The 12,722-nt window shown below is 42.5% G+C and overlaps 1 protein-coding gene across 2 annotated transcripts in view; it reads right to left on the reverse strand.

The window, feature by feature from the left end:
* LOC119025839 (ras-associated and pleckstrin homology domains-containing protein 1-like) overlaps window positions 1-12,722 on the reverse strand; it is a 71,158-nt gene that overhangs the window by 13,990 nt on the left and 44,446 nt on the right. For both annotated transcript variants that reach the window (XM_037109806.1, XM_037109805.1), the window contains 3 exons: window positions 3,722-3,799; window positions 2,408-2,482; window positions 1,741-1,825 (listed from right to left, as the gene is read on the reverse strand). In XM_037109806.1, coding sequence (XP_036965701.1) covers window positions 1,741-1,825; window positions 2,408-2,482; window positions 3,722-3,799 — 238 coding nt within the window. The remainder of the gene's footprint in view (window positions 1-1,740; window positions 1,826-2,407; window positions 2,483-3,721; window positions 3,800-12,722) is intronic.

A 12,722-nucleotide genomic window follows, 5' to 3' on the forward strand; every position in this document is an offset into this window, starting at 1 on the left:
GGATCTGCTCTGCTCAGCTTGACGCGTCTTCGTCTGTCTACATAAAAAACAGGCTCGCTGCGTATATTCTCTGCAGAGCAGAGCAAAGAGCTTCTGGGACAATGCTGAGACATGTCGTAGCACAGCTGGTGGAAACATGAGCATGCCGTGACGCGGTCGTGACGTTCCCCGGTGGAACCTAGGGTTAATGTAACACTGAGGCAGTCCGCCTTCTACTGCAGGTACCAAAGAAGACATCAACGTGCTTTATAACTCAGTAATCATGAGGAATAAAACACCAGTTCTAACACTGATTAATGTGGTCATGTGGTCATGGATAGGCTTGAAATACTACCACACTATTACCAACAGTAAATAATGCAGCTTATGAAACTACTACAACTATCACTTCTACTCATAATACTGAAAGTATTAGTTCTTATTATGTTATTAGTAGACCTAATTCTAATGTTCCATTGTAATTTCCTGTAGGGTAGAGGTTAGCATCCGAGAGGAAGTCAGTCTCTTGCCAAAGGGCACTCAGCAGGGTGCTGGTAGTGCTGGTGGCACTGGTTTGTTCATGAGTGTATGTGAGTGCGGGGGGGCTGTCCGAAGGTTTTTCGGCCCTCTGCAGCTACAGACACAACTAATTCTCTTTATCAACACTTAGGCCGATCTAAATCTTGCCAAGGCCACATCCTGGCCGCCAGCCGAGGTTTCAGAAACACACGTGGAGCAGATTTGTGCAGATGACGAAAGGTTTACGTTTGGCCGATCGTGGCAGACCGAGCTACTCTTCACCTCCTCGCTCTCTCTTTCATAACGATGTGGACTGTGCCGTTCAGCAGAGGCCCTGAAGATGTAGGTTAGATCACACGCGTCACCGCACAGGACCTACATAAAGACTGTGTGTGTGTATGTGTGTGTGTGTCTGTGTGTATGCATGTGTCAAAGAGTGTTAAGTGGAGTTGAAGCTCGTAGTACAGTGTGTGTTGGCCAGCACACATCTCACTCCCCACAAGAGGTATGTGTGTGTGTGTGTGTGTGTGTGTGTGTGTGAATATCTGTGCTGTGTGATAGTTGCTGCTGGGCTCACTAGTTCTGACTACAAGAACCAGCGTGCTCAACAACGGCCTTCCCTCATCACACCTGGAAATGTGGAGAAGTTCGTGTTGACTAGGCTGCATCACAAAAAAACACTGCTGTCCTCGCAGGTTAAATGATCAGATATGACTTTGATCTGTTGTCACAAAACATCTTTTACAATATCAGAGCACGAGGCATCAACACCGTGAACACTGACATCACTTCAGCTGTTTGAGCTACAACTGCACTTCAGTGGAAGCTCACCGTCTCATTCTACACTTTACAAGCTTTCAAAAGATAGCCACTCATGTTACACATTAATTATTCATTTAATCAGCTGAAACATGCAGTCTGTTTGAACATTAACCTCCACTCTCTCTGAACCAGTGACATAAAGATTTCGGAATTATCGACGTAAAATAGTCTAAGTACGCCTCATTTGCTCAAAATCAGACTAAATTCCACAAACGTGTCCTGAAAACCTCTGCAACAGCTACTGTAATGCACTTTACTCTGGCCTACTCATGACAGCAACAAAGGTCCTCACCTGATCTATGAAGTTTGATTATATAAGACCAACACTTTGTACAATGGTTATCGGTTTACACAAGAGCTGATTTAAAAAAAAAAAAAAAAACCTCCTGTGTGTGTTCGTGTGTGAGTTTGTGCACTCACCCATCTGCAGCTCGCTGATGGTTTCCACCAGTGACCAGTCTGGACTGTAGCCACAGTGAGATTTCTCCAGCAGACTGTCCAAAACCTAAAAGAACAGGAGACTGTGAGCACAGCACTGAAATAGCAGCACTACTGTGAACGATGCTACGTGCTACCACTACTGCTAATAGAACTGGAACTACTGCTGACTAACGCAAATACTATTACTACTACAGCTTAGACACTACTTACTGTAAAACTGACAATAATTTTACTACTACTACTATTAATATTACTACTGCTACCGCCATTTATTAATACAACTGCTATTAACGATAAACCACTACTTCTCATAGTTTTTACTCCTTCTGCTTTTACTGCTGGTATTTCTACTACTGACAATGCAGCAATAGCTATTGCTAATGTACAGATACTTGTAAATTAGTTATTATATTAATACTACTGACAAAGCTGCTATTACTTCTGCTGCATTGTTTGTCAGTCCTGTTCCTGGCTGCCCTCCTGCCTGCTGATCATTTGAATCAGGCGTGTTGGGGGCAGGAGGCAGGAGGGCCTCCAGGATCACTGTCCTACTGTAATAACTACTACTACTACTACTACTACTACTGCTCAAGCCATATCAACATTGCTGCATCCCTGCTGTAAGTGTGATGTGAGTCAGTCGTACCTGTCTGACTGTCTGCCTCTCATCCACCATCATGGTTTTGGAGCTCTCGTCTGACAGATGGACGCGGATCACCAACTAAGAAGAGAGGAGACGGTCATTCAGATTGTTAAAGTTGAGTTGTGGCACATCAGTCCTCATTATGTGGCTACCTTGGTTTGTGCATATTTTGTGCATGTATTTATATGTACACACATACACACACACAGATATTGAGTAATTGTGCCTCAATGTATTGTGTATGATGTGCTAATTTTGAAGTGACTGTCCACATTATCACAACACATTGTGTTTTCGCAGCCTCCACACACCAGTCAAGTTGATATTTCTGAGCTGTGGTGTTGAATAGTGATCAGAACGGTTTTCGTTTGACCTTTTGGATATAAAATATTTTTTATCTCATTAGACGTGTGTTAAATATTTTTTTGTCATACTTGTGAATTGTTGAGTAATGGCCAAAACTGTGTGTTTTGTGAAGTCACAGTTCATCCTTGAGTGGACATTTCTTCCAAATTTGGAGATATCGCGTTCACAAGAATGGAACGGACAACCACAAAACATAAAGCCTCCTGCCAAGGCCATCGTTGGCGTGGAGGCATAAAAAATGTTGTATTTGTGATTTTTGCATCATCTATACATCCAGGACCTAAAAATGTAACAACTACAAGCATATCAAATTAAAGAATTTCTAATGTTGATAGTATAAATGAGGTTGTAGGTCGCATGATATTAATTCTAATATTACCTTTTGACCATAATATTGTTCATCCCTTAAATGTTTGTTTGTGTGTGAGAGAGACAGAGATAGAGAAGGTGCACACAGAGCCACTGTCACTTTTTGGGGGCTTATTCCAGGATCAACATAGAGACGATTAGACTTAACAGACAACACACAGACAGACAGACAGACAGACAGATGCAGACACAGACAGGTAGCTGAGTTCTGTCTCTCTGTTTGTGTAATAAATCCAGGTTGTTAATCCAGTCCCTCTCTCTCTCCCCCTCGCTCTCTCTCCGTGGGATAGGGACTTAACTTGCGATGGTCATTATGTTGAGTGCTCTGTGTGTGTGTGTGTGTGTGTGTGTGTGTGTGTGTGTGTGTGTGTGTGTGTGTGTGTGTTGACCCCAGCTGTTATTGACCAGGGCTTTCAATGTGGAGTAACACTGACCTGACCCAGAAAACTGAGTCCGCTGGGCACGTGCCAGGCGGACATGCATGCAGTTCACACACACATGCAACACATTTTTCTGCAGCCTCGCTCTCATGTGTGTGTGTGTGTGTGTGTGTGTGTGTGTGTGTGTGTGAACCACGCTCACCTTTTTCACCTGGGCCTCCTTGATCTTCTCAAGGGCGACTCGGATATTGTCTGCCTTCAGCTTGGCAGCTTGCTCCTCCTGCGCACACACACACACACACACACACACACACACACACACACACACACACACACACACACACACACACACACACACACACACACACACACACACACACACACACACACACACATTGATGACAACAACAGAGATGATACACCAGTCAGTCAATACGAACTGATAGCGTTGACTGGTACATTCCTACATTCCAGCACTCGCACGCTCTCAGTGTCTATTAAGGACACACATGCTGTCCTCTCACCCACCTGATTCTTCCAACAGGAATTCATTGTTTATTCTCAGTGGATTCCTCTCAAACAACCAACGCTTCTGTGTCTGCTATGCATCAAACAAAACCACAAATTTTGATTGAACAAAAAAAAAAAAAAAAAAAAAAGAAAGTCCAGAGAACCACAGTGTTTATATCAGCAGAGTTTGGACAAAGTATCAGTGCAGTATAGTCAGCTGGCTGTCCTAACTCATTACTCCTTTTTCTTCAGGCTTCTTCCAGGCAGATTGGTTTCCATCATACTAATAGTTTCCTGACAGCGAGGGAAGAGCTACGCGAGGATGATGTGAAAGCAGAGGTTATTCCCGTAGAACAGCAGTCTGAGGTTAGTCCCAACGAGACAGCGGTGCGCTGCCCGACGAGCCCCAACTGTGAGGAATCAACAGACACGTCTGGTTGGAAAATCTGCCACTCCTCCTCCTCCTCTTCATAATCATCATCATCTCCGTATTATTATGACTGCAGGGGAATGAGATTGGATTAAAGCTCGGACGCTACATGTTGAGAGATAGTTAATGTCTCTCTGAAGGAGGATTATCCAGATTTCCCAAACACACACAGACACTCAAACTGCAATCGGTGCCAGCGTTTGTCTGTCGCTGCCGACGGCGGACCGGAGGACGGATGGAGGCGTGGGAAAGTGAGAACGTCCAGTCCGTTTTCCTCCGAGCAGTGGGAAGCTCTGATCTGCAATGACAGCTTCTATCTCTTTCAGTTCAATTCCGCACAATCACAAAGCTTGTCAACCTTCAACGGGACAATGGAGCCAAGACAATCAGCTGGGGACAATAAAGAGTTGAGCGACGAGGCAGTGGAGGAAAGTAGTCAGATTCCAGCCTTAATTCCAGATGAGCAGAGCGCAGGCAAGAACACAAGATCTGCAGGCAAAGATGAGAGTAGAACTAGAAAGACAAGTAGATACAAACAGAGCAAGACTGCCTGAAAATTAAAAGAGAAATGCTGAGCAGACGACTCTCTGACTGACAGTCTACACTGTGACTGAGCTGCAGGTTGACTAATCTAGTTATCCACTGATTTACAGACTGACTGACTCGTGCCTTGACTGAGCACCAGGTTTGCTGGACTAATTAAACAGGAAACCAACAGACTGACCGGCTCACTAACTGACCCTGCGATTAGTGATGCAGCCGGCCGCTCGGGTTGGCGACCACCTCTCTAAACTCACTCGCAGACTGACTGACCGACTGATTCCCCGACTAGCTGGTAATTCAAAGTGAAAGATGCTACCTTGTCCTGTCACATCCTCCCTGGCCGAGCGAGACAGAGGCAATGCGAGGGAGAGCGAGGGAAGGAGAGATGGACGGGGGTGGGGGAGGGGCGCCGTTGCTGTGCCAACTTACATGCAGAGGCACTGATCTCTTTATCTCAAGCTCTCATGCCCCCTCCTCGCAGCCTCTCTATTCCTCTCTCGCTCCACGCAGCGCAGTCCTCTCGTCTTCCCACTTCTCTTATCAGATTTGTTTTTCCTCCCCGCTCTGTCCTCGCCTCACTCTATAATTCACTCGTCGTCGCTCGCTCAAACGACCCACGTTTTTAAGGGGGATCTTTTCCCAGTCACTTCACATGACTGTCTGTCTGAATGTCCGTGCGTGCCCTTGCGGAGGTGCTCCACTTTAGCCAGTCAGCTTACACATAACACACACACACACGCGCGCACACACACACACACAGAATCCGTATTGTGAACGAGTGAAAGGGCAGAATGAAATGAAGATGGTGGGGAGGAGGAAGGGGAGATTAGCAGCCAATCTCCTTATCGGCAACCCCCAAAAACCCCTCAAGTACGTACACACACGCACACACACACACACACACACACACACACACACACACACACTCTCAAGCAGCAGCAGCAGAGGATTCTACTGTATTAAGCTCATAAACAGCTTCTTAATGACGAGCCTATGTTTTGCTGGTTGGGGTTAACGCCTGCAGCTCAGGCTGATGGAGGTTTAGCTGGGGCTGAAATTATTGTGATGTATAGATTTTCACACAAAAGATGTCATGATCAGCTTTTTGTAGTCACTTTTATTATGATTTAGTATCATCATTATTCAGAGACGTTACATGGGATTTGTGTGGAAAAATAAATCACATTAATAATAAGTTAAAAAAAGTGTATCAAAGTATAATGTATAGATTTAAAATGGTCAATGTTGCCTTAATGATAGGATATAAATCTTACAGTTTTGTTGACAATAATACACGTTATAATAAAGATGAGAGACAATATATAATTTTACATTTTGGATATGGTTGTATGGCCACACGACATAAGCGTCGTTTTTTCCCAGGTTTTGAAAGCACCATTAGAGTAAAGTGATGTCATTTTCTGATCTTACTGAGTGCAACATCATTACCATTATGTTCTAAATAATTTGCTGGTATTTTTCATGGCTTTATTTGATAGTGTAGCTGAGAGTGACAGGACATGCAATGAGAAAGATGGAGGATGATATACAGCAAGGAGCCACCGGCAGGCTTTGGATACTGGACGGCTGTGGCGAGGACACAGCCTCTGTACATGGGGTGCACGCTCCACCAGCTGAGCTACAGGGGTGCACCGCAACATTATTTCAAAGCCATATCGGTCGGTCCAATATAGCAATAGCTGCCAGCAATGTCAACTACAATGTAATCTGACAAATACATGTACATGTATGTTTTGCCCTTGGCAATTTATGAGTGACTGTTAGAATTTACAATGGGGTAAAATGAAAAGACAGCAGGGGTAAAGGGAGACAATATTACAGTACTCAGTCTCAAACTTTTCCTGTTATTGTACGTCTACATTCATTTACATTACATAACACCGTCAATTTGCATTTGATAAAGTACTTGTGATGCAGGCATTTGACTTGCATAACACCCATTTGAGTTTAAACACATCTATAATTAAAATGTGGAGATTTGAATCCGACAAAGAACAAAAAGGCAGAGGATTAATTATGACAAAATATATTACACAATATCACCATCTGCTAGTGCTATTTAACATTTGAACTAAAGGACTTACTGTGAGAGGAAAGTCAACATTTTAATGACCCCTAAAAACATTTGTTAAATGTTACCATTAGCATTTTACGATGTAAATCAGATAATGGAGGTAGCTGGGGATTGTAAAGCACCAGTCTGTGAATTAGCATTGGCATTTTTAATGTTAGCTGACAATGACATTCAATGTTGTGTCAGTGATCATTTAAGCTTGCATTTGCAGTTCCTAATCAACAGAATATCATGTGCCTGAAGCAGCTAGATTAGGAGTGTCAGTTCTCATCATCATCACAGCCATCACAATCATTACTGTCCCCCTCATCTCTGCCTCCAACATGTTCACCATCACTCACAGAGCCGCTAATGCAAGGCACTGACCAGGGTTGCCAGTATGATTTCCACATGTAGGGTAATGGTGTAACCAACTGTGAGGTCACGCTGGATCATTCTGACTTCATCACCAAAGAACTCTCGATTCTTTACTTCTGAATTATTTCAAACCTTTTACAAAAATCCAATCTAAAAACAAGACTAATGGTTGTTTTTGCTTAACATCTATTGTTTTCCATCCAGTACTGTTTCCCACTGGCTAATAGAAGTAACAGCTGTAATTATCAATAATCGAGTTGATAAGAGTGAAATAAGCTGATAGCTGTTTATCCGATTGCCATGACCTTAGCTACAACAAGACCAACTCCAAATTATCCTACGTGAAACTCCCATTTTCAAAAAGTTCCTTTGATGACAAGATGTACATGTGAAGCTCATGAGTGAACTCCGGTCAGCTGTCAGCTGGTCAGCTGTTGGTCAGCTGTTCTTTGTTACTTTATAGACTGTGACATGTTGTGGTTTCTTTCTTGTGACAAATGTACTAATTGTAAGTTGCTTTGGACAAAAGTGTCTGCTAAATGCCATAAACGTAAAGGTATTGGAAAAAACAAAGCACATGCTAACGTTTAAGGGTCACACAGTGTGTTATGTGACATTGTTGCTAATGATGTTAGCAATAAAGGAGCCTCGCTGACTTCCCTGAAACTCTTACATCTTGGCTCCAATACATCTAGATCTGATCTGTCACATAAAATTTAGCGACCGTGGATGAAATAAATTGTTTCCCCAACAGGACAGCTGTTCCAACAGAGCAGCTTGAGATGCAGATCTGGCTATGCTTATATAAGTATTACTACTTGTCGTTTTAAAGCCTAGAAGTAACTGCCGTGGTTTCCCCTCAACAGATTTCTGATGTGTTTCCCCCTTGAGGAGTTTAATTCATGCAGAAAATATGTTAATGATGCTCCAACATAAGCCTGAGTTTCTCTTTAAGAGACAACTTACACCTGTTTTGGTCTCAACTGTGATTCTGAACTAATGTAGCGTGAAATGTAGCAATGTTAAGTGTCTACTTAGTCAACAAGGCCCTGTTCAGACCTGCTACCCTGCTCTACATGCAAATTAGCATAAACATCACTGGAATGGCAGACATGATGTTTGTCACGCAAAAATAAATGTACCCACAATAAAGTGTTATCTTTCATAAATCAAGCAGCGCTCAAACCTGCCCTTAAAGCTGTCCACTAGTAAATAGATGACCTAGGACAGATTAATACCAGGTCTGAACAGGGTCCATTATGCTCAACACACTGTGTCTATTAATATGTGAAAAACATTCTTAATTTATGCAAAACCTCTATCAATATGAAAATGAACCTCTTCATTTTTCCTCCCCAAAATACCATTCATTTAACCATTTACGTTTACATTAATGTAATTCAAGTATTTTAGTGGGATTTTAAGGAGTAATTCATCAATTGGTCACTTAAAAAAATTGATCCATTAATCTATGCATTAAGCCTGAATCTGCCTTTACTGGCCTCTTTTCACATGTAGCACTCTCTTATGGCATTGTATTACAGTTTAATTAAGATGTAAAATGCTCAGTTTGCGTTAGATATAAAGGATTTTACTCTGCAGTGTCCCTGTACCACCCACCACAGTCGTCACAGTCATCACCATAATTTCCAGCTTGCAGTGTAAACTTTTCTCTCCATCTCGTAGATATTCAGTTGACCTACATTATCAAACCACTGAAATTAGCTTCTGCCTGGATAATATCCTGCTGCCTTTGAAGTTAGAAGAAATGTGTCCCTCCTGAGCAGCCATAGGCTCAAAACAGCGCGGAGCGATGGGACTTATATAGAGGCAGCAGAAGTGGGCCAACAGTGTGTGTATGTGTGACGGGAAAGTGCGTGGGTGGATTGTATTTATTGCTGAGGCAGTGTACCACTGACACAGAGAGAGAATGCTCCATGCACATCTACACACATCATATTGCATGCAAATGGCTTCACATATATTGTATACACACACACACACACACACACACACACACACACACACACACACACACACACACACACACACACACACACACACACACACACACACACACACACACACACACACAGCTGTGCCCTGGTGCCAAGTGCATTCATATGATAATTAAACCCGCAGCCTAATCACTGCTGCAGGAATTAGACTGGCCCCGTTGCTCGTAAGCTGCCTAGAATCTCGGGGCCCATTGAGGCCCCACCCACACTGGGAATCAATCTGGGACCACAAATTAAAACAAAATCAGGTTTTCAGAGGCAGCCCAGAATTGTGTTATGCCATGAATCGGTGAAGTCAGAATTACTGCAGGATGGAAACACTGCGAGGCGATCAGATGGGTCATCTGGGCTTGTCCCGCGGCAGAAAAGCTGGATTTGAGGCCAATGGCAGCTGCTCTGAGATAAATGGATCTTAAAAGTACAGCATTAATCTGACTATATTCACTTAATTTGGACCCACTGAGCCTAGACAGATGTCTGGAGCCAGTATTGCGCTGTTACTAAAAATCCAACACTGTCTGGTACAATGATGCATCAGTCCTGAGAGTACAATTTGTTAACTCAGGGATGTCTACCAGATCACATCAAACTATGGTAGCTTTGTGGTGCAGTATGTGCTTCATCTAAAACTCACCTCCAAACTGAAACTGGCTGCTAAACGAGGACGACTTGGAGCAGATTTATACGTCTTTATGCTTCCTTTACTAAGACAGCCAAAGCCGAGGATTGCAAGCAAGACAGCCCGTTGCCAGCCAGCTGCTGTTAGTGTGTGTGTGTGCACGTGTGTATATATATATATATATGATGCTACAGGGAATCACCCCCTCTCTGCACCAAAGAAGATTATCCTCACAGATTTGGCACATTCCTATAACATCCAATCAAACTGCCTCATCCGCTTTATCATCCAATCAAATCACGACATCGCCGATCCAATCACAGTAAAGCCTTGTTACTTACTCTCCATCTAATGCCCCCCGCCACTCACACACACACACACACAGATAAATAAAACTTTGCTCTTAGCCATTAAGAAGCCTACAGCTTTAGTCCAAGAGTAGCCGACGCTTTAACCAACATTAATGTCACATATTATCTCTCGCAGGACATTCATGGACATTATGTAGCTGTCATCAGACCGAGCCCATGAGGTATTATCCTCTATACAGTCATGTCATTCACAAAGTGGTGAAACTCAGCCCATCTTTGCTTTCGAGGATGCCCGTTTTCGTTTCATTCCACAACTTTCTCAGTCTTTTCTCGCAGCTGTTCCTACCTGTTTCAGACCTGTTGTGGGCATCACATTCAGAATTAGCATACGTTTTCAAAAATCAATCTGTAGTACCCTTTTCACTATGTAAAAAAATGATCATCACGTTTGTTTCTATTTATGTTCAACAGAACACCCCAACCTTTTTGAAACTGGGGAATGCATTCTGTGAGATTAGCTATGAGACATTTATCATCAAGAGACCTGAAGGCTGATTTGCACCACTGGGTTGAACACCACCACCACCACCACCAGCAAAAGCAAAAACAACAACAACACCAATTACAGTAGTAGCTAGTCCCATTAGCTGCATTGATCGGTGTTAGCCTGCACCAGGATCACCGACTAAGCTCCATTACTGCAACTGGCTGAGCTCCAAATGTTCATTACTAAACAGAACAAACCAAGGCTGCTTAACGACTTACTCTCAGGTCCCTGCTGCACGCTGCAGACTACACACTGAACTAAATGATTCTTGGGGGAAGAAGAATCCATTGATATTCAGCATACTGTGTCTGACAGTTAAGCAAAGTTATGTCTCCCTTTAGGCTCAGCTTTACTGTTTAGAAAAGAGTGCAATAAAAAAAGACCATGGAAAAGGAGTCATAGTTTTCCATCACAGAAAGTGAACAGAGCCAAGAATGCATCATATTTATATCACATTTCTTGTATGTTTTAACAAGGAAACAAGGAAATTATCAAGGAAAGGCTGTATGAATTACGGGTAGACCAATTGCTTTGGCTGACTATCAGGGCTGATGTTCAGCATTTGTTCAATTATCCATGTGTTGTGTCTGATTACCAATAAAATAAATGCATTAAAAGGCAGTACTTTCATTCTAATGCAGCATCCTTTATGTTAATGATCAACACTCTGTGGTCTCATTGTCCACAAGACTATTTTGAGAGTGCAAGCAGCTGAGTAAATTGGAGTTGGTTACATTTCATTACTGGTTATTCTTGACATTGATACTTAGACTTGGATTTTTCCTATAAATGTAAACCGGTTCCAGCTATCAGTTATCAATATTTGCCCTGAAAAAAACACATTGGTCTACCCCTGATCTGAATGCTTCCCAGTATATTTTTTGAGCACAAAATGTGAGCAAAACTAGAACTCCCAACAAGTCAACACTGCAACAGAAGACTAGAATTTCTAGCAATCAAGTCGAGTGATCATATGGCTCCATACACCAGTCAAGCTGCAGTCCATGTCTGTCCAGACTCATTTAAAACCCACAGAAAAGACTTTAAAGGAATTCAACAAAAGGTAAATGCAGTCCCTTGTGAAATGGAAGGTATCACAGATATCTTTTTTTTTTTTTTGTGTACAGATGAGTACGGGGGATGATAGAAAGCTTCATCACATGGTGCAACAACAATCAAAAAACAAATCCTTAAATATCGTCTTCACAAGAATGGGACAAAAATGAAGTCAATTTGACCACCAAATTCTCATCTGTTCATTCTTGAGTCCAAATGGACGTTTGTACCAAACTTCAAGAAATTCCCTCCAAATGTTCTTTAGATAAAGTGTCCTGTAGGAAAGACAATATGCTCTTAACACTGATTACTGCACTGTCCAAACACATACTCAGATGTACATATGAAGAATTGTGTTTGAAAACCTATTAACCAAACATTCCACACATCTTTCCGAATGTCAATCTTTGATTTGATCCGTTTGTTGATATAGTTTTCATGTACAACAGTAAATGTACGGGCATCGCTCAACTGGTGTTGGTGAATACAAGCAGACACAGAAGCGCTCGCTGACCGTCACACTTACCTGGACTTAAATTCATAAAACATGAGTAAATAATTCGACTTCCAAGTGTTGTTGAAACAGTCTTACAGCAATATCACAGAGGGCATTTGTTAGTGAGGTAGACTTTCTCTTGTGGTTTGCAATGTATGTTTCAGAAAACAGTCTCACCAGATACAAGACTGCAGTGAGGTTTATATGTACAACAGTTCTGT

This window comes from Acanthopagrus latus, chromosome 9 (assembly GCF_904848185.1).
Source record: "Acanthopagrus latus isolate v.2019 chromosome 9, fAcaLat1.1, whole genome shotgun sequence".
Taxonomy (NCBI): domain Eukaryota; kingdom Metazoa; phylum Chordata; class Actinopteri; order Spariformes; family Sparidae; genus Acanthopagrus; species Acanthopagrus latus.